Source organism: Neolamprologus brichardi, chromosome 7, assembly GCF_056152115.1.
Source record: "Neolamprologus brichardi isolate AB-2024 chromosome 7, ASM5615211v1, whole genome shotgun sequence".
NCBI classification, from domain to species: Eukaryota; Metazoa; Chordata; class Actinopteri; order Cichliformes; family Cichlidae; genus Neolamprologus; species Neolamprologus brichardi.
Genome location: NC_142110.1, coordinates 6,431,096 through 6,454,847, shown reverse-complemented (window position 1 = coordinate 6,454,847; position 23,752 = coordinate 6,431,096). Strand labels below are relative to the sequence as shown.

At 40.3% G+C, this 23,752-nt stretch overlaps 1 protein-coding gene across 2 annotated transcripts in view; it reads left to right on the top strand.

Moving 5' to 3' along the window:
• The window catches only part of trim44 (TRIM family member 44), a 48,420-nt gene extending 27,104 nt beyond the window's left edge, over positions 1-21,316 (top strand). Inside the window, exon 6 of one of the 2 annotated variants that reach the window (XM_006789566.3) lies at positions 19,930-21,316. In XM_006789566.3, coding sequence (XP_006789629.1) covers positions 19,930-20,014 — 85 coding nt within the window. In that variant the 3' untranslated portion in view covers positions 20,015-21,316. The remainder of the gene's footprint in view (positions 1-19,929) is intronic. The other variant, XM_006789567.3, reaches the window with a different exon arrangement.
• The last annotated feature ends 2,436 nt before the right edge of the window (positions 21,317-23,752 follow it).

Genomic DNA, 23,752 nt, shown 5'->3' with positions numbered 1-23,752 from the left:
CCAACTACCCTTCCTGATAACCTTGCACTACCTACTGTAGCTCTGTACTGAAGATCAAAATGAGTCACTTACACTAAGGAACCACTTTCAGTTTCTTCAGGTCTCACCTTCCTTTACAGTTGCTGTGGCTGTAAATTGAGCCAGGACATGTCATCTTTATGTCACGCCATAAAGTGTGTTGATGTGTTATTATGTACTTTATTATTTAGGAGTACAGAACAGTGTTTCTATATGCTGCTTTTCCCTTTTTCATAGCCTGCTCCCTCCCACCGCATCCGCTCATTAAATTACTCGTCGAGACATCTGCAGCTATTTTGTCTGATAATCACATTGTCATAGATGCCACACAAACTCGGGGAAAGACCATGAGGAATTGGTATCAGAAATATATTTTTTTTAAAAAAGAAAGAAATCCAATTGTGTTAATTGCAGCTTACTTTCCCCCATGAAACTAGATACTTGTTGAGTGATTGTCTGTCTATTCTGCAGAGTGTGAATCTTGGTGTGCATCTCTGCATGCATGTAATTATTTGAATAGGAGAAAGCAAAAACAACAAAGAAGAAGTGAGGAAGGTGATTGACGATGCACATCTGCATATTCTCCTTGTACGTACATCACATGCCAAGGCACATGCCGCAGTGGTATTGAAATAACCTTCTGTTTTGGATTTTGTTGTTGTTGAGGAATATTTTATTGTCTGGTAGATGTTATAGGGTTTTTTTTAAGCTCATGCTTTACAGTACAGTGGTCCCTCGCTATAGCGCGGTTCACTTTTCGCGGCCTCACTGTTTCGCAGATTTATTTATTTTTTTGTGCCATTTTGCATGCTGTTTATTTTAGTTATTTATTTTAGTTAGTTTGTTTGTTTGTTTATTTTTTGACAGCGCATTGTGTTCTGCATCCTGATTGGCTGTAGACCATTGTCTGTCAATCTCGTGCCGTGTCTCCTGTCCAGTACAGAATGCGTAAAGCTTTTTAAATTTACAAGTGTGAAAATGTTCATGCCTGTCTGAGAAAAGTGTATAAAGTGTGTAGTGAGGGGTTTTACAGCTTTAAAACATCTATAATAATTGTAAAACATTTATTATATAACAATTGTGGAACATAACTCCGGCAATAAATGAGAGACCAGTGTAAAACGTAAGGCAGACAGGAAAGGGATTTTAAATTTTCAACTAGCAAAAAAACAGAAACGCATTAGGTACACCGACCGCCGGTTAAACCATAGGTCATAACCACATGCACATTTGAAACCCTACATTGTACCTACACCATAACATGATGTGCAGTAGGGCTGGGCTATATCATACCGTTCACGGTAATACAGGTGTAATTTTGGGCAACGATAGGAAAATGACATATCGCGATAGAATATGGGTAAAACGCACATGCGCAGTGCCTTTGTTTACATGGGCGATCGTGGCTCAAGAGTTGGGAGTTCGCCTTGTAATCGGAAGGTTGCTGGTTCGAGCCCCGGCTTGGACAGTCTCGGTCGTTGTGTCCTTGGGCAAGACACTTCACCTACCGCCTACTGGTGTTGGCCAGAAGGGCCGATGGCGCGATATGGCAGCCTCGCTTCTGTCAGTCTGCCCCAGGGCAGCTGTGGCTACAACTGTAGCTTGCCTCCACCAGTGTGTGAATGTGAGAGTGAATGGGTGGATGACTGGACATGTAAAGCGCTTTGGGGTCCCTAGGCGGGACTAGTAAAAGCGCTATACAAATACAGGCCATTTACCATTTACATACGCACATGGCGGCGACGCAGAATGAGAAGAGCGAAAGTGGATCGTTAAATGAAACGGATGAACCAGAATTGGTTTGTAAAAATGCTGCAACTTCAATGGTGTGGAACTGGTTTAGCTTTCGTCCGTCAGATACACAACAAAACACTATTTTTGGTAGAGCATGCTAGCGGGCCGTCGTTATTACCGTGTTGTTTGGAAAATACGGCACACTTAAAATCAATCCTTTGATTTTTCTGAAAATCGACAGTGCCCCTTATAATCCCGTGTGCCTTATGTATGAATTCTGGTTGTGTTTACTGACCTCAAAACGATTTTATGTGGTAGACGGCGCACGAAAATCTGTCAAATGTTTTAGTGCGACTTTGCTAAGCTACGAAACCGCACCGCTTGATGGACTGTCGGAGCATTACGGCTATATCGTAGGCAGGCACCTCGCAGAGTGATGTGCTTCAACATATTACCGCACTGTGTGTGTATAACCTCTTTTTAAGTTTTGTGGATATTATACATGGTTATGCTGAGGATATGTTGGCCAATTTCAGCTGGAAATGCCTTTTGGTTAAACTGTCAGCAAGGAATTTGCATTTCCACTGTTACATTTTTATATAACTTTAATGCACATAAAAAACAGCTGCTTGTTTAAGTGAAAATACATTGATGATTTTACACTAATAAAGTTGTGGAGTTGTAAAGTATTTTGTCTAGTGTCAATTATATCGTCAGTTATATCGTTATCGCAAATTTTCAAATGTATATCGTGATAAATATTTTTGGTCATATCGCCCTGCTCTAATGTGCAGCTCACTAGAAATGTAAATACATGTCACATTTATACAGCGCACATCAACTGTGATAGCCTCAATATAAGGACTCACAGATGTTGCCAAATTCCTGGAGGGACATTAATGAAATTACCGGAATAGACGTGAGAGAAAGTACAAAGAAGTGCCTATAAAGAAAAAAAAGGAGCACAACAAAGGGTGGGGATTGAGGAAGGAGCAAAGTCCCCCCATTTTATGTGTTTTATGTCTGAGACACAGTAATTAACAGATAATGCACCACACATGCTGACAACAGCATCAGTCACTTGCACAAGTTACTGTATGTCATAGGCTCCTGGAGATTCACTACACAAGTCTAAATCAATAATAAGGCTGTACTTAAGTATAACCTAAGCACTAAGTGCCCTTGTGTGAACGTCCCAGTTTTCATTGCAGTGTATTTAATAAACATGTCACACGATGCACAATGACCTCATTAATTAGCATTTGCCATATGGGAACAGTAAATGGCATTACTTTACTGTGGACAACATAAAAGTTATTGGAACCACTAAAATCATTATGTTTATTTCTGTAGTGACTGGGAATTTTACAAAGGGGGGAAAAAAGTACTCCCAGCTGGTGGGCAGACGATTGGCTACACATTAATATCACCCCAACCGGTCACAGCTGATGGCCCCGCCCCTCCCTGAGCCTGGTTCTGCCGGAGGTTTCTTCCTGTTAAAAGGGAGTTTTTCCTTCCTACTGTTGCCAAAGCGCTTGCTCATAGGGGGTCAAATGATTGTTGGGTTTTTCTCTGTATGTATTATTACCTTACAATACAAAAATTATTGTAAGGTAGAATACAAAAATACAAAATTCAGTACATCCAGGTTTTCTTTGCATTAGCTGGCTTGACAAAACGTAAAACTCCAGCTTCAGTCTCTTATGACTCTTCCACTCAAAATGGTTCCTGCGAGTCCCGCCTACTACAACCACAGATGTTATCGGATAATGATGATAAAATAGGGATTAAAAATCACTACAAATCATGGAACATAAAAATAAATACAATACTGCAAGATTGTTGCAAGTAAGCACAAAGAGTGATAAAATAAACATTTTAATTCAAGTTAATTATTTTAACAATGCGAGCGCTGTGGGTACTGATGAGTATTTCTAATGTGAAGCTCAGAAACTTTAAAATCAATCCCTTTACTAGAGCCATCTCTGTATCTCTACCACAACACATCTTTGTTCTATTTTCCTCCACTCATCCCCCCCAACCGGTCAGGGCAGGGCCACCCCTTCCTGAGCCTGGTTCTGCTGCAGGTTTCTTCGTGTTAAAAGGGAGTTTTGGGTTTTTTTTTCCTTTTCACTGTTGCCAAAGCAGTTGCTCATATGGGGTCATCCGATTGTTGTTCTTTTTTTCTGTTTTCTTTGTATTTATTGTAGGGGCTTCACCTTACAATATAAAAGGCAACTGTTGTTGTCTTGTGCTATATGTGCTATATAAATAAAATGGAATTAAATCAAAGATGGCTCTTCCATACTCTTATAAAAGAGATGTGAAAATCACTTTAGTTTGTTGGAAAATGACAGTGAAATTGATTTTTATTGATTGAACAGATATTCTTGGTGTGAATTCTGTTCTGCAATTCCAGCAGTGCAAAAGTGTCTTAACGGCAGATTAGAATCAATTATAACAACATTTGTGTATTTTCTGCATCACCAAACATTCCCATGACACTGCGATGCACAGTTTGCACTGTAGTTTTAGGTAGTCATTGCTTAACAACTTGGGCATATAAAATCTGTTCCCCAGCAGAGAATCTATAACACACTTTAACATTTATTGATCCATCTATGCTGTAAATAAAAGCATCAGTAAAAGCTGTCACTCCCAGTCAATTTTAAATCAAAACTCTGAACACATAACCCGAACAGGTTATGTGTTCAGTATAAGTTACTGCAGTGATTTAGCCAGGTAAAAAGAGAGCCACTTTTGTGACACAGAAATCTCAGAAAACTTTAAGATCGACACGGCTCTCTAAGCCATTAATCTCACTTTATAGTATACCCCTCTGGACTATAAGGGTTTTGGAAATGTCAGTGAGGCTGAGAAATTGACCAGCCAGATAATAATTAGTGGATTGGGCATGTTGCATATTCAGTCTAGTAGTGCTTGGGAGTTTTCTTTGCTCATGAAAATAAAATAATTTGGCCTTGGGAAGGCAGAATTGACATACTGTACAGGAAATTGATTAGGCAATTAGAGTTCCTCTTCTCCTGTCTTGTTCTTGTCAAAAAACTTTTCCCATTTACAAATAGGAAAAATAGGTTCTCTGTAATCTATTTGCTTATTCTCTCATGCACACGCACACACACACACACAGTCCCTGCCTGTTTGAGGGTTCTGTCCACAAGGCAGATTGTCATATTGGATCTGATAAGACTTGGCCATGCACCCTTTTGTGCATGCAGTGCTCATGCACACACAGTAAAATCTCTCAAAAGGTGTCACACTCTGTATAAACATTCATTATTCATTCTAGAAGCCACACAAACAACACTCAGACACACGCACACACTCGCATGGATGAGGTAATTAGGGAGGAGACGAAAAGAATGAGGAAACCATCTCTTCACTCTGTTCCTTTCACGCACAGATGCCTTCCTCATGCTGTCTGACCCATGTCCACTTTAATCAGAGACACATGTACACATGCGCATCACATCGCGTTACTCTTCGGGTGAAATTACAGGTCTGATTTCAGCTTGGTGAAGATGTAGCAGGGCAACAGCAGCAGGCTCAGCCAAGGGGCTATGAATCAGTGGCTTATCAAACGCTGGCTCTAGGTATGAACTGTCATCGCAGAAAGTGCAGTAACCCATACTCTCACACTTCTGGAAAACATCTCCCTTCCACATTTGGACATAGGAAACAATGTCACATCACACACAAGACACTGTGCCTCTTCCAGTCCCCACTTTACCCCTCTGATCAGTTATTCTGGCGGTGAGAGGAAGTAGGAGTGTGCGACAGTTGGCATGTTTAATTCAGCAGCCTCACGACAAGCCCTGTCACCATGTAGATTTATAGTATTGGGTAGAGAGGAATGAGGAGATGCTTTGGATTTAACTACCTCAGGATTCTAATGGGAGATTTAGCATGCACTTTACAAAATCACCTTAATCCAGCATTATTCTCTGAGGGGAGGGATGTGAACGAAAAATTAATAGCTTTTTCCGAAGTCAGCCCCATTTGCCCGTCCTCATTTCCCCTTCTAACGATTTGTTCATAACAGTTTTTTTGTAGGTAATTAACACGCAGGGTTTTTTTTATGAATGTTGTATATCATATAGAGAGTTGTGCATATAAAGCAGACGTTTTTATTCACCTGTGATTACAGATAAAGGTCTAGCTTTCAAAAACAAATAAATAAATAAATAAAGTTAAATAAAAAAGGAAATTGCTTCCCGTTTGCTGATGATGAAGTATGCAATAACAGCATGTGACCTTCAAAAGGCAGAATTTTATGACTGATGTTTTACAGGATGCATTAGTACACATAAAGTTTTATAAGTCAGGGGACACTGGGGAGACTTTAAGCCCCAACACTTTGTATTTCACTGTGTGGAATTTGTGCATCTAACCGTGCTGCAGGAGTAAAAACAAAAGAACTGTGTCCAGGCTAGTCTTAATTTGTGAAGCACCATCTTTAAAGCTCGGTGTTAATCTTTGGCATCGTTGCACCAGGTTTGCATTTGAAATTTGACCTTGAAAGTCAGTTATGTGGTAGAGATCATAACTGTTGATCTTTTTGTTTGTTGCAAGCGAAAGATCTTCTTGCCGCACTCTGAGGAAGTTCTTTAATTCCACAGTGTGTTTAACATTCAGTGGAGGAAAAAAAAGCGGGGAGGGCCGCATGAGGCATATGAGGCTTTTATCTGGCAAGATGAGCGTTGTGACAGTCTGGAGCCCAGGTTTTCTGGGCTGTCTGTCTGGGTGTCCTTCACAGTGAGGGCTTGGATGCAGGGGAGGGGGAGTTTTGAAGCGACAGAAGGCTCTGCCTAATAGCCAGTCTGTTCTCCAACTCTGGCCACGTATCTCGGTCTCATCTTTTTTTTCTCCATTGCTTTTTCTGTCCATTTGTGTCCATGACATCACTTCGTATATGAAGGAAGAGATTGCAGCCACCGTGATTGCTGCAAATCTAGTGTAAAGAGGATTTAATTTTCAAAATCTCTCCAGATTCCAGGATAGCTCATTGGGGCACCTGAGCTCTCCACTTATTAAGGAGGCGTCAACATTCTGCTGTTAAAGAATGGGGTTGTTTAAAAAGAGGCAACAGAGGGCAGCCGTGCCAGCCTGCCAAATGTGTGGGCGCTGCTTTGACTAGTCAGTCTTCATAATGGCTGTCTGCCTCTGGGACAGAGCCAGCTCACTGGTCATATAACAGACTGTATAAATGAGGCAACCAAGACCTCCCTTCAGAAACCCTGGCTCAATCTTACTGTAGTTCCTTTGGCGTCAGGAACACAGGGTGGAATCTGACATAGGATATAATAAAGGACAGAGATTGGACCAGGAAACATAATTACAGCTATGGTGGAGTAGGAAGCACTAGGGAGAAGAAATGCAAGAAGTTTTAAGTAAAAAGGAGAGTATGCATATTGTAACCTGTCACTATTCATTACCTGTAAGGTGATGCTGCCTTCTTGAGAAACAGATAAAAATTTATTTCTTCAGTGTGTTTTCCTCTCCTATTTTCACTCTTGTGAGCTTTAGATTCAAACTTCAAAGGTACTACCGGAATTTCGATTTAAACCAAACACATAGTCTGCATTTAAGATTTGCATACATGTTGATTCCAGAAGTTGCACATCTGTTAGGCTCGCCCATCAGTTAGTCCAGAGCCATGCTGCCAGTGCAGTGGTGCTCTTGCAGGATTGTTTCTTTCACAGTGAAACAGCAAACAGCAGTGTTTGCATTTTATCACAAGACTGTGTAGGTTAGACCACAGTGAGCAATTTATGATAAGTACCCTTAGGGTTTAGAAATGGAACCTAGTGTTTTGGTGTTATAAAAATGAATACCGGCATATTTGTAACAATGTAGAAGTGTAGAAAATGGCAAAGTATAATGTCCTCAAGATCAACCCACATCCAGTACAGTTGTCTTCGTATACCGCTCCCTTTGTTAGACATTGGAGAACCATTACGGTGATTCTATTATCTGCTTTTGCGCTCCGCTAAGGGATCTTTTTAATGCCATTCATTGCCATTTAATTTGTGACCAAGGGTATAATGGTTGTAGAAAATTGAAAGGAAAAAGCAGGGAGGGATGGATGAGGCATACAAGCCTATAGGGGTGTGCTATTCAAGGTAATTGTTGACAGATTAAAAACCCCATGGTGTAGAAGAGCTTTTAAGAAAGTATCCCTTGTCTGCACACAGCTATTTACCTAGCAAGTGACAAGATGCTTGTCTTCTTGTTGAAGCAGTTTTAATTCGCCATTAACACTAATCAACAGTTTTATGTTTGTGGGCTACGGGATTGGATTGCTGCAGTTCTCCTCGATTAATTTCTCAATTGCCCCCGTGGCCACAGAAATTTCAAACTTACCAAGTGAGCCAATGTAAGATAGAGGCTCTACAGTGGTTTAATGCTCTTATCTGAATGGCTCCGCATTAATTCCTCTGTATGATCAACGGCAGGTAGCTGTGTCGAAACGATCAAGAATTTAGTTTATGGGATAATGGTGTTCATCCAACTTCTTATACGTGCCGCGGCACAGACAGACCTGTGTGATTGTTCTGATTGGCTAGGCGTCAGCACACCATTTTATTCTGCTTCACCCACCTTTCCTGTCTCGCTTCGTGCACTCTCTACAGGAGAAAGCATCCTTGGCAACACATGCATCATGCGGTCCGTTGCTTGCACGCACTTCTTGGTTGGAGTAGTAAGCAGCACACTTCCTGATGTATATTTAAAAAAAGAATCGCATGCATGAACATGAGTTTGAACGGGTTCTACTTAAGGCGATACATCTGGTGGATGATGAGATGGATTTTATCCTCGCTGCTGCCGTTTTGTTCTGATGAATAAGCTGTGGTGCTCACAGAGGGTCATTTTAAACAGCCCCTAGCTCTCTGTCCCCTGTACCATGATTCATTGCCTGTTATTGTGCCTTGTCTCTTGACTTCCTTCGCGAACTGATTAAGTCTTTGGAGCAGCATGAAAACACCACAGGGTGCTGCAATGTTTATTGGGGACAGACAGTCCCAGCGAACAGTATGAATAGACCAGTGACTCTGAGAGAGGCAGACTGTCATTGTTTATAGCAATTAGTCAGTCTTTTCACAGTTTGCATCATATTAGTCGGTCTTCTCTTTGGTCTACAAGTTTGTTTCACTCTCTTCCAGTGATCACCAGAGTTTAAATATGAATATTTAAAGACTTTATCTCAAAATAAAATTGAATTAGAAAAAGGTTTGTGTGCTTAAATCATAACTGATTGGATAGAAGATGACACATTTCTTGGATTGGAGCCGTTTAAAAATTAAATAAGTGTATAACAGTATTTTCTTACAGTTTTGCAGTCTGCTGCAGTCTAAATATTGTGATGGTACCAGTTATGTTTCCTGGGGTAAAGAATATTTTCAGCTCAATAAATCACGATGTAAACAAAGCCAAAATTTCTACAAGCATTGTTCGACAAGGGTTAGTGCACACATGCAAGCGGGGTCGCTATGTACGGATTTGTCATTAAACTGCCCGGGGAGTTTTAACAGCCTTGTAGATGATCTCCCATCTCAAGGAGGAATAACAGTGTTGTGGTTATTTTATTTGTCTCAAGGCACAAGACTCTAACATCATGCATTTTTTTGCAGAGTATCATAATGTGTTACTGATTTCGATATGGCTACTAATGTTTTTCTCTGGGAACCCATCTCGTTGTTGTTGTGCTTAAATCCTCAGTGAATTAGGAAATAGAAAGCAAAATGGAATATTTTATGCCAAAATAAATGAAACCATCCAAACCCACCCAGCGTGCCACCTATTTGCGTGTCATTATGTTAAAGTGACTCTCAAATAATACAATTGCAAAGTGTATTTATGCTTTTTCGAATATGAAATACAGTGCATCAGTCAGTGGTTTAAAAACAGATGAATTTCCAGCTGTGACTCATCGATTCTTACATCCACCTCTAATGCCTGCACTGCATGTCACACCTTTGCTCAAACAGCAGCCTCTTGATTACTGTTCTCACACTCGGAGGTTTTATTTTTCTGCCATAACAGACAAAAACCTTGTAATATTGTAGGTGTTTTGAATTACAAATAAAACGAAACTGCAGAAAGAACAATATTGGAGACAGAAAAAGGTGGCCAAAAATATGCACATAAAATGAATCCTTAAACAGTAGATAAAGGTAAGTACTTTACTGACCTGTATAGCCTGATGTTGGGGTGCGTTGTTGTGAATTTTTAGAGCTCTCAGTGCAGAAAATAGTTAGCTTTTCTCCTCAGTCTACTTGGCCAAATTGGACAGATTTTGTCTGAAGGTCAGAATATAGAAAAATCATTTGTTGTCAAAAGAAGCAGATGCAGTCACACTTTGAAACTAATCAATGAAGGCATAGAAAGTGATAGAAGAGTGAGGGGAAAATGCATCTGTGCCTTTTAGCCGGTAGAATCTATATTTGCACACACACGCACATCATTTAGATATTACTGGGTATACCATCAGAGATGTTTTGGTTGTTTCCCCACTTTGAATTTCCATCTTGTGCCATTGCCATCAGACCAGAGAGATCTGGGCATCTGATACTAGTATTTCCTTTCTTCTTCACTATATAGAGGTGTTTTTAGTTGTACTGCTTTTGCAGTTGCACTATGGTTTTAGGGAACTGCTCGTAGTTGAGCTGCAACTCCTCTGGGTGAGGGTCTCGAGGATCTGTTCTTGGGTCCTTGAATCCATCTTCACCTAGTAGAAGTCGGACATGCTTTGTAGTGCACAGTGCACAGTTCCAAACAAGCTGACTTCTTCGTCTTAATCTCATGCTCCCACCACATCCTCCTTTTTTTTTCACCCTTACTCTGTATCCTATATATAAAGGTTTAGTGCTGCTATCTGGGCCAGCCTTTTCACATCCACCAGAACACCATGTCTTACTCATGACCCAGTGCCTCAGAGCTGAATAAAGAATCCTGAATTTTTCAGGCTGTGTGCAAGGGAGTTTCATTTGTTGTTCACAAGATAAAAAAAACTGGCCTGTAATGTTGGTATGTTCAGGGAAGTAACTTACTTTGTAAGCATGACTTGTTCAAACCAGCAAGCCTGCCTTTGATTTGATGCCAGGTCTCTCAAGGTGCAGCAATCACCTCTTTATTTGTTTTGGGGTTTTTTTTAGTGCATGGATAATTTCTCTGTGACCTTTCAAGTGATCTTTCCTTTCCTCAGCATCAGGGATTTGAATTTCGCTGGCTTCACTGATTCATCCAGCTCAGGAGGTCTGCTCCTCAAGGCATTTTAGGATGCATCTGCTCCCTGAGATAGATGCCATTCTCACAAGCATTTATCTGGAAAAGACATTCCTTAAAAAAAAGAATCTGTGTATTGAATTAAATTAAATTCAGCTCCTAATTAGCCACATGCCAAAAATCAAGAAACATCAGCGCATCTAGATTTAATCTTAAAGAATAAACCACATAAATGTCTGTCAGTGGTGCTTGCCTTAATCTTAAGTGATCATGTTCTAATTTTACACCTTCGAGACAAACTAAACATTTCATTACACAGCCAACAAAACAGTTTGTTGTTGTTCCTTAAGGATATTACAGAGGACATCTCAAAGGATATTACAAGAAATGTCTCAGTTGTTAAGGATAGGGGAAAATAGCACCAGGCTTAAAGTCCTGAATGGATTGCAGCCAGGACCTTAACAACTGTGTCAGGGCATTTAGAAATGCTCACACTTATTTTGTTCTGCTGATTGTGAAATTAATCCAGCACATTTTAGGGGACTAAAATCAATAGACTTACTTAATTATGGGCATGCTTTTTCCCTACGCAAGCTTCTTTCTATAGCTTGTGTCCTTGTTCTTGGCAACATTCCTATTCGTGCTTGACTATGCAGATGTAATTTATATGGATACTGTTGCCCGTGTTCTTAAGCCCCTTGATACGTCGCTGTTCTCTTAAATTTATTAAAGGAAACAGCTCTAACACCCTTCACTGTATCTTATTTGAATAGATGTGATGGCCATCAATGGAACATCTTATTCTTTTAATAGAAAAAGACATTTTTAATAAAGTATGGTATCATTTATTGACTTAGAAATATTGGATACTGCACTCGAAGAATGCATTATGTTGAATGTAGCACTTTGAATTTCCTTAGGTTAAACAGATTTTTTTTAACCTTGAAACAGTTTTAGCTTATCTTCAGGTACTCTTTTTTTCCTTAACATGTCTGCTGTGCTTATTATATTCCTTTTTTAACCCTTTAAAGGCGGCCGGAGCGGGCACGCTCCGTTTTGCGTAACTATTTTTAAATCCCGGTAGCTCTGCAACCACATAAGCTAGCACAATAATTTTTTTTGCATATGAAACCGGAGGAGTTGTACTTACACCTTATGCCATCAGCTTGTCCTCGGTCACAGTTTCCTTCCACATATAGCTTTGCAAAAACTGCATAAGAAGCGCTTGCAGCAACAAAAACATAATATTCCAGAAACACGCTTTGCCGATCCGATCAGCTGTTCATAACACTTCCTACGTCCATCAGCTGAACTATCGCATGTCCGCCACGACCTGCCCGAAACCGGAAGTGACGTTATTTTCGCGGAAATGTAGTTTTTTACCATCAGGGCCTCATGAGCCTATACTGGTGTTTTTAAAAGTTATCTTTGACTTTATGACTTTCTGTGTCGTTTCTGGGATGCTTAGGATTCATATTGCACTGCTGGAAATAGTTTATTTTGATGCATATGCTGCTTTTTTGCAAATTTGCACTATAATATTTATTTTCGTTTTTCCTGCAGTATATAAAAATTGGTGTATTTCAAAAATAAAACTATGAAGACACTCAAAATAAATTTCCTGTGGTGGGAAACTATTTTGTGCAACTTTTTTGTATTTACAGTTTTGAGGGATAAGCCTCTTAAATTTCTCTAACTAGAAATATATGTTAAAAAAACAAAAACGATTTTCAATTTTTTTTGTAGTTTATTGCACTTTTTTGCAATTTATGTAAATACTATGCACTTAATGCATACATATTATTAAAAAATCTAGGCTGTAATGGTTGTATTGATGTATAGCAACTTGAAATGCTCCCAAAAATGGCTCCACAGCATGTAAAAATATAATATAAGCTCTGGCGGACTTGGTTCTATGGTAGGTCTTAAAGGGTTAAATGCACTACCTGTTGAGCTTGTATTATAGCCTGCTAAAAGCTGTTGCCGTTTTGTGTGTAGTAAATAACCTGAAGAATGTGGACTAGTGGAACTTTAAAAGAAACTCTTTAAAATCTGTTATCCACACCTTTCACTCTTATTTATTACCGCTTCCTTCCTCATGTCTCAGCAGCACACGTTTAAATCAAGATAATATCACTTTTCTTCCATCACTCTGGCTCTCCTTTCTTTGTTCTCTGATATGTAGCGTTCCGAAGCTCAACCGAATGGTCTTCCTTCACCTTTCCGTGTCACTCCTTTTCCCTCTTCTGACTTGCCCTTACATTTCTCCTCATTAGAATACATTCATATCTCCAATTCTAGCTAACAGGATCATCGCAGTGCAAAGTGCTGGGAAGATCACAGGGGTGCTTTTAATGAAAGGTGTGTGTGCATGGGCCATTTCTAAATTACTCATCCGTAGACAAGGTTGTCAGATGAAAGGAAAGAACATAAATCCACGGAGAGAAGATGGATGTTGATGACTTGATGGCAAAAGAGAGTGAAGGATGTAAGCCTCTCTAGGACTATTAGATCAAGCAATAGTGCGTAGATGGTAGAGAGTCTGTCTTTACTTTTTTACATTATACGTTGCCATTTACATTTTTTTCACCATCTTCCTTCGTTATTTCCTTAATGTTCTGCACTCCTTTTGCTCGTCATCTCTTGTCAGAAATCTGTTTTTAGTGTTAAATCATCCTTCAGAAGCAGCAAATTTTACTTCATTAAATAGTAGCAGAGTGCACTGCTTGACTGGAGAGTAAGGGTAAGAGTCTGTCCTCATGGGCTCTATCAATAACCATTAAGGATCCTCTCTCATTAGACCAAACCTCATAGACCCCCAGGGCTTGAGGAATGGGCTCAGCCATCTTATGTGATGGGGTACACTTAGATGGCATCACCACTGTTTGGAAATGCAAATTGCAATGGTTATTTCCCCCTCCGGATGATTGTCACGAGGCTTATGTACATAGCCTTACTCTCGTTCAACCTCTTTGCTTAATCAAGGAGAACCTCACTCCCCTATCAGCGACCTGCAGTTTGCTTTTCAGCTCCTCCCTTTTCCGTCTCTCTATTTACACACACACACACACACACACCTCGGCCCCATTCAGCATATCTGAGCTACTGCAGTATGATTATTCATATGGCAATGAGGCTGGCCCAAGCTGGCAAGGCTGCCACAGCAGGATGGGACTCTTTCCGGATGATGACTTAGGAGTCTCGCGGCTCCTCTGCCAAGAGCAGGGAATTCAAACTTAATCAGGGCAAGGACCTCTCCCTCCTCCATTTACTAGAGAGCTCCCTAGCCTATGGACAAAACAAAACAAAAAGAGTAAAAGAGACAAAAGTCAAAGTATAGGATCATCACATGCTTGCCCCCCTCTGTTTTCGTCACAGGTAGACGGAGGTTTTCTCTAGTGAGCGATGGAGTCACTCTGGTTCTACTGGTGAAACTTTTCTTTGTCACTCAGAGAGGAAACATTAGTAAGATTAGCTTTTTCCTACTCGATCAATCCTATCTAAACCCGTATCTCTTTCTCCCTCACACACACACACACACAATGCTTATTGTCCATCCATCACCCAGAAGCATAGCCAGCACGTTACACTGAAGACCATACCTGCTCTGTAGCAGCCCTCTCAGCCTTCAGCTCTACTCTTATCCGCTGGCCATGGTCACATAAAGAGAGGGAGGCAATGATCAGTCGTGATCAATAAAACATCAACTGCATTAAGGCTTATGAATAAGTCATGGATGGAAAGAACTGAGTCGTCAGAAGACATGCACATATACAATCAGCTAAGTGATCTTTTACTTAGGCCAGGGAAGATGAACAGACAGAAAAAGAGAACAAATCAAAGCCTTTGAGTTATGGAGAACTTATCTCCAATCCACTGTATGTTGAAAGCTCTACTGTCTTTTTTTTTTGTCCACTACATGTCCCATTCACAGCCTCACTCTCACTCAAGTAATGGCATTTTCCTCTGGGTGGAATAAATAAGTTATAACATCCATGTGTCCTAAAGCTTAGCAAAGACCATCTGAATATAAATAGTTCATTTGCCTCCGTAGTGTAGGCCTCACTTTGTGCCTCTCTTTGTGTGTGTGTGAGGAGCAGGGTGACTGTTTTGGTTGACTGGAGATGCAAGATGAAATTGCCTTGCACAAATAAGTCTGTCAACGTTTTACCCCAAACACCATCTCAGACAGGACAGAGCTTTGTGAGCTCAGGGCTCAGCTCAATATAGACTTTTGTGTGCTATGCTGATGACAATGAATGAAAAGCCTGTGTGGTGCAGTAGACAGCTTGAATCCTCAGTAAAGTTGGTCTAGTGGATAAAAGCACAAAAAGGTAACTTTGCCAAGAATTTGAGTTTACAGAGATGTGGAATAATTCATTATTTTGACGCTTAAGTGAGATTGTACAACTAAATAGAAACTTACCCTGTGCTATTTGTCTTGTTGACTCTAATATCATTACTTTTGGCAGTCAGTAAGTTGGCGCTGGATGCCAAGGTGTGTGTGTGTGTGTGTTTCTGCATGATTATTATAGCTTCTTGGTTTATAGTGTTGTTTTACAGTTTGACCAATAACTAAACTGGTGTGAACCCATTGAGGTCTGGAAGGCTAATATGGTTTTAATTACAGGTCATACACATAGAGACTACCAGGTATTCTTGCATGTCATGGTGTTCTTTGATCAGCTTCCCTGTTTTGAGTTTCTATTATGATCTGCTCCTTGAGGAGGTGCAGAAAGGGAAAGCAGTTCTTTGTTTCTGCCAAAAAAGTGTGTCAGACAGGAATATTCAGGGAGCAGAGCTCTGAAAGGTTTTGCTTCCTGGTAACAAAAATTGGGATTTTTTTCACCCTCAAAAATTGTGCTATAAATGACATGGACAACAAAGATGGAGGAAGAAAGGTGGCAAGGAAGCTTCAGGGAAGCAGAGATCGAAGGAAATGTATCTATAACAGAAAAATGAGGTAACATTCACAAAATAAGGTCTATCCATCCATCCATCCATTCACTTCCACTTATCCTTTTTCAGGGTCGCGGGGGGCGCTGGAGCCTATCCCAGCTGTCATAGGGCGAGAGGCAGGGTACACCCTGGACAGGTCGCCAGTCTGTTGCAGGGCCAACACACAGGGACAGACAACCATTCACACTCACATTCATTCACACAATCACACCTAGTGACAATTTGGATTATCCAATGAACCTATCCCCACAAGTTGCATGTCTTTGGACGGTGGGAGGAAGCCGGAGTACCCGGAGGGTACCCACGCAAACACGGGGAGAACATGCAAACTCCACACAGAAAGACCCCGGCCTGATGTTGGAATTGAACTCAGGACCTTCTTGCTGTGCGGCAACAGTGCTAACCACCGTGCTGCCTAACCCGAACCCTAACTGCCAAAATAAGGTCTAGAATATATTTATTAGTTTGCTGCTTTTTTGTTCTTAGATGAAAAGTTTCAGTGTAAACGATGTAATATCTTACATCGTCCTGACACTTTTAAACTAAAACTGCTCTGTAGATTACCAGACTGCTTACTGCTCATTTCTTTAAACCGGTTTTGGTTGGTTATTGTGTCCTATCAAAACATCTTAGTGTTAATATCTTTAGTATTCTCTGCGTCAGTGTTTTGGTGGTTAGTATGTAGTAGTAGAACTGAAAATAGCATTTGGGTCAATATCAGGACTCAAGGTTTCCCATAAACACTGCAGCTTATTTCAGTATTCTGTGTTTTAAGAGTGTGGCTGGGTGTTGTATAGAGTACTAACTGTAGCTACCCACAGGTAGAATACTACTACGTGATGTAATAGTCTTTCAATAATATATTACATTAGTCAGTGAGATCCAAGCTCTGGGGAGACCAATCCATGACTGCTAGTGTTCCATTGTATGTTTTTCTATCCAGACATGCTTTTACTAAGAGTGTGTTTGGGATCATTGTCACTGAAAAATGAAACCCATGCCAAGATCTGATGATTCATAATTCCATCAACATTGTCAAGACATCCCTGGCTAAAATGCTGCTAAAATGCAGCCCCAAACCATGACATTCACACACATGGGGTTAGATACCAACTTGGAGTTAGTATCTTCCCCATGGATATTTGGCATACAGCCTGGAGCAGCCAGAGGTCGAACCACCAACTTTCAGTTTAGTAGACGACCTGCCCTCCGTCCTCCATCACTCCATAAAACATACTGCCACTGATTTCCAGTCCGTTCTTCTGCAGTTTGCCATACTTCATCCTTTTCTTTCTGGTTCTCTTCCTTAATAATGTCTTCTTGACAGCGACCCTTCTGCTGAGACCATCTCTGATGCGACTTTTTTAACCCTTTAAAACCGGTCGGAGCGGAACGCTCTGTTTTGCGTAACTATTTTTAAATCCGGTAGCTCTGCAACCACGTGAGCTAGCGCAATAATTTTTTTTGCATATGAAACCGGAGGAATTGTACTTACATCTTATGCCATCAGCTTGTCCTAGGTCGCAGTTTCCTTCCACATATAGCTTTGCAAAAACTGCATAAAAAGCACTTGCAGCAACAAAAACATAATATTCCAGAAACACGCTTTGCCGATCCGATCAGCTGTTCATAACACTTCCTACATTGGATTAGATGTCAGCGCGAACTATCGCATGTCCGCCATGACCTGCCCGAAACCGGAAGTGACGTCATTTTCGCGGAAATGTAGTTTTTTTTCCCGTCCGGGCCTCAATGAGCCTATACTGGTGTTTTTAAAAGTTATGTTTGACTTTATGACTTTCTGTGTCGTTTCTGGGATGCTTTGGACTCATATTGCACTGCTGGAAATTGTTTATTTTGATGCATATGCTGCTTTTTTGCAAATTTGCACTATAATATTTATTTTCGTTTTTCCTGCAGTATATAAAAATTGGTGTATTTCAAAAATAAAACTATGAAGGCACTCAAAATAAATTTCCTGTGGTGGGAAACTATTTTGTGCAACTTTTTTGTATTTACAGTTTTGAGGGATAAGCCTCTTAAATTTCTCTAACTAGAAATATATGTTAAAAAAACAAAAACGATTTTCAATTTTTTTGTAGTTTATTGCACTTTTTTGCAATTTATGTCATCACTATGCACTTAATTCATACATATTATTAAAATCTAGGCTATAATGGTTGTATTGATGTATAGCAACTTGAAATGCTCCCAAAAATGGCTCCACAGCATGTAAAAATATAATATAAGCTCTGGCGGACTTGGTTCTATGGTAGGTCTTAAAGGGTTAAACAGTAGATGGATCAGCTGAAGGGTCCTGAATGACTGACTTTTGGATACCTTTTTTAGACCCGTCTCTTTTTTTCTCCTCCACTTGTGAGTTTCCTAAAAAAAATTAAGAACATCATGTCGAGATACAAGTTTTCTGCTAATAGCTCTTCGGGAATCATCTTGTTGGCTGTCAAACTGTGTTATTGTTGGTATTTTTTGTACATTGAACTAAAGAAATGGGAACACGTTATGTGTTTTTGTGACAGGCTGCTAGTGACACAGTGCCTAAAGGTACAATTTAATACACGATTCTTTGCTAAGCTTTCTGTAATGTATAGATTCATCGCTTGAGTTTAGTGCATAGATAAAAGGATTTCCACTGAAAATATTCAGGTATAAGCACTAGATTGGCTACTTTTTCAGTCATTTTCATTGTCTAATGAATGAATAAAGAATAACAAAAAGTAGCTCAAGACTGTTGAACAGTCTACCGGTGATTATAACAAATCTTTCCATCACATCTCCTATACATCAACTTACATACATTTCAAGACATCAGAGAGAATGTTTTATGAAATGACTCGTGTTGAACCCACATCACACTAATATGTCCTACAAACAACTGTTACTCGCATTATAACAGTTTTCCTACTATGTGCAGAAGCTTTCCAATTATTAGTTCCTGCACCGAGTGCTTGTCTGGGAATATGTTCATTTGTTTTATTAACTATCATTTGTAACCAGTTGCGTGGAAGAGATTATTGATTAAGTACCTGTTGCTGTTTGCTCGTTATTAAACCTCCAAATGTAAAAACTGAAAGATATGAAAAAAGCAGCACTGTACCAACACAACATACTATTGAGAGTGATAAAGAAAAGGCATTAAAAGCTTGGCATTCATGTACATCTTTAGGTATACAGGCAATCAAACCTCCATAATAGTTTATTTGTCCTTCTACTGTAGTTTGTGGCCTGCAAAGTAGAAAGTCAGAGGTTTATTTGAACTAAGCTCTTTTTTGCGTATTCATGCTTTGATAGATGAGTGTAAATTCACATATATAAATGCAAACTAACTGCCCAAGGTCATAGAAAGCGATTGCTTTGAATTGATGTATTTGAACGGCGAGATTAAATGGCATAGCCTTAAAGTGCACTGAATCTCTGTGAATTAAACAGCTTCCACATACTGTGAATAAGTGTGTGTGTGTGTTTAGAAAAAGATGCTGACATGTAGTCTTTTAAAAATGGATGTTGGCCTGTAGATTTAGATGGAAAATCATAATGAGAAAGATGGGGTGGGAGAGAAGTTACAGGAGAGTTGCTTATCTAGCATCACCAGTGCTCCGTCACCCTTGCGACATTGTCCAATTAGAGCATATGATTAGTGTAGACTGTCTCCAGTGAAATTGAATCTATCAGCTGGGCTCAAATTACAACAGGTCCCTGCAATTTAGCTATCACTTTGTCTCTGTCAGCTCCGAGCTGCTGATATAAAACCGACAGAATGGATGATTTCTACTTAAGGCGTAGCTTGATTGAAGCTGATTACATTTCACAAAAGGTTTATTATATTTTCATAATATGCGTGAGTGTCGAACTGTGTGGGTGGCCAATCTTTCAGATGTTTGTGGAAAAAGATAAAAGAGAGGAAAAGCTGGAAGACTGGATATGATATAACATGTGTGTTTTTCTGTCATCTAGGCTGCCTGAGCCACGAGCAGAGCCCATGAACCCACGGGACTTTGAAGACAATGATTCTGGACCATCAATGGACCACGCCCCCTGATACAAGAAGATCAGACTCTTATTACGTCCACCTGTCCTTCACTGTCTGCTTCAGCCAGCCATCAGCTCGCTTGAGCTGTCAGGCTGGCCCTCTCTCTGTCAGCCATCTCCCTGGGACCTCCCCCCTCCCCTTTCAGTGCCTGCTGGCAGTAAAGTGACCTTGAAGAAAGCTACTGTGACAAATATGGATAGCCACATCTTTTCTACTCAAACTTTTCTAATTCCTCACTAGCTACTAACTTTCTTTAATTGAAGCACGCAAGTTATGTGCAATCAATTACCATCAGGCTCAATTTTCACAGCCAGTCAGATCCTTGGCTTACTGGTGAGCCTGGCCGCCTTAGACGGTAGCCCGGGTAGGCAGCCGAGCAAAGCATACGTTAAGCCCAAACTGATGTCAGCAATAGGAAATTCTTTGACACGGTGCGCTTCACTCTTCATTTATTTGCAATATCATTTTGGCTCTGCTGTCTTGACAAACCCTCTGGACACTCTCAGATATAAAAAAGGAGCATTTCTCAGATGCCACAATGCCTTAGATTGTCGAGAGAATTTATTGTTCTGGGTGTTTTATGTTGATTGTATAAAAGGGGGGGGGGAAGGAAACTGTCATATCTGCTTTATATCATCCTGTTGCTTTCACCTTCTCTTTTCCCCACATCCTCTGCCCTACCCTGTCTCAGAAGGCTTGTAGATTTGTGCCACTTCCTCATGTGCTTGTCAGATTTATTATCAAAGGTGGAGGGACATTTTGACATCTATTGATCGGTGAATGTTGCTGACTCTTTGTTAGGTGAAAATTGAACCACATTTTGCGCAAAACAGCTCTCCAGCAGTTATCGCCTTTTATGTACTGTAATGTAAAGGCTCATTACTCCAGCCAATCTGCACCGAGTGACAGATTACAGTCCACACAAGTGTACGCACCTCCTACCTTGACCTGCTCATCCATACCCTTCATTTATGATGTACTGCCATGCGTCCGTCTGTATCAGCAGTTTGTTTTTAATGTGATTGATTCTGTTGCCTTAAATCCACAATTGAAAGCTGTGTCACCCATAATATGTGGAGCAAGTTTGACAACAACATGACTTCACCACTGTAGCACTACACTAAGATGCACTGAGCGTATACCTTCCCAAGGGAAATGTTGGTGTGTCAACAGTCTATTGAAAAAACTGAAAGCGCTTTTTTTTTTTCCCTAGTATAACAGCACACGGGAGTCTGGCTATCTGATGTTTTCACTTGTTTTTATTTGTCTATTTTTGTCTTAAATCTATAAATAAACTGCTTGTTTCTTAGATTGGATGCAGATGATGACATTCATATCTCCACTTTAAGAGCCATTGTTTTTATCTCTTGCAAAACTCTAGAAAAATATGAAGATCATCAGTCAACCAAGTCACCATTATCAGAAAACCTTACAGGCATGTGAGACTTTTCCTTTTTCTGATAGATAGAGACAGGAAACAAGATGAAATGCCCTAAAGAGGGAAATCGGGAAGTGGAGAATTTTTTTTTCCATTAAAATTCAAAGAAGCAACACATTCAGAAAGTGCTGGGAATGGGAGGTTTGGAAACAAGAGGGGGTGATGGAGCAGGAGAGCTCTTTAGGGTCTCTGCTTCTCCACAAATGCATTTAAATGCACACTAGCTTCATGCCTGTAGTCTCAGATGAGCTAGAACCCACTTTGATCAACTCCTAACCTGAATCTGAAAGGCTTTGTCTCTCCGTCACTCGTGTTCCTTTCTCACATTACTTTTCTGACACACCATGTGACGCATTTCACTTCACACCCAGTTTCTCCCTGAGCTGCTTCATCAAGCCAAGAATGCTTTCTTAGAGCATAATTGAAATATTGACTCAAACAAAACACTGAGACATTGACTCTGACAAACTCATTTAGCCTCTGGTTGCTATCTAGATGATAACATCGAGTTTGGTATTCTCTAATTGGTTTAACTTTTGATCTTCCAACATTTACTAAGCCATTGCCTCCTGTCAAAGCCCCAGAGCACTTAAACCCCTTTAGAGATTCTCTTTTGTTGTGAGCGTTTTAGTGTCTGCAGCTAAATTGATTTAAGTTAGTTAGGCGTGGGCGTAGTCAGATACAAGCTCCTGTGTTATCAAATGGAGTCTGGTTTTATTATCCCTTCATGTGCGTTGCTTATGTCATGGAGCAATAATGACGAACCTGAGGAGGAAGGGGAGGGGGGACAATGTGCCCGTTGTCAGGGGAGAAAATGCAGAGGAAACGATTGTCGGATCTCATTTAGCTGGGAGACCACGAGGTTTCTTTTTTTTCCACACCCAATTACACCTGCTCTTCCTCGTACACTTCACCGAGCATGATCACACGGCGTCACAAAGGTGTGCAAATAAACAGAAGCTCAGTCTTAAGACCTCCACTTTCCTTATGGGGCAAGAAGGAAAAAAAGCTGTTTGTGTATTTGTATTGACATGAATTAATTGCTTCATGGGTTGTGAGATTGAATTAGCTACGTGACAGGCTTGCTAGTGGTGGGGATGAAGCTTTGATTGCCGCCATTAACGGAGCCTGTTTCTCTGCCGTCATTTTAAAAGGCAATCAGAGTCTGTGGGTTTCCCAGTAATGGAGCAACTCCGCCACTCACCAACCCACCAAAACATGCCCTAATGATTCTGTTTATTAGCGTGCAATAGCGGCAAGAGAAATAGGAAATTTCTCTAATAACAGGCTGCACACTGCGCTGAAATGTATCTTGCACGTGCACACTGTGTGTTTATTTATGTGTGTGCTTTTTTAAGTATTTGTTAGGATGTGCGTTTGCAGAGACCCACACCTCCACCCTCGCCCAGTTGGCATGTATCTTTGAGTAGAATGTATTGCTTCTCTCACAGTAAATGCACTCTCTTATTCATCTTTTCCTCTGGTCTCTTCAGACGCACACATGCGCACCTGCACAAATACGAACAAGCAAACAGGCATCAGTCTGAGGTTGCTAGTTAAGATTTATTTATTTTACATTTTCATCAGTAGGCTTTCGGTTTAAGCACTCTCGCTACAACCAGATATAACTGCTATAACACCTGACGTGGTGGTGAAAATTCAAAGCTAGTGTCACCTTGAAAGCCAACATTTTCATCACCTGTGTCGACTTATAAGGGTTTTCAATCTGCACCCTACAGAGAGGGAGATGAAGAGCAGTGGAAAAATTTGATTAGGTTATTAGGGGTTTTTTTTCCACTTTGACAGTTGAGGTTTTCAGGACATTTTTAATTCTGTAGCAAAAATTGCAAATTGTTTTGCACATTTAGGCAAATGGGTAAGCATAATTGTCTACAATCTGAGTAATTAGCCTATTATTTCTGTCTTTGATTAAACTATATTTCTTCTTTGTTGAATAGATTTTTTTATATCACCAAAGTATGCTCATATTCACACATATAAAAGCCAATTTAGGTGTGAAAATCCACAAAACTCGCAAGCGCACATCATAAAAGTTGTGTGAACATATTTATAAGACTTAAATGTGCTTTGTAACCATGGAGGAGCCTGTTTCACCATCCATAAAAGAGGCAAAGGATGTGTGGCAATGAAGCAAGAGAACCACAACAGAGCAGAAGATGCAGAAGAGTGCAGCTAATGGTAAAGTCGATGAGAATCAGTGGCCAGACAGATAAGGATGTGTACTGATTCCAAACACCGGTTTGCTACTGTGGTATCTACACATAGTATTCCACAATCTCAATATGAAT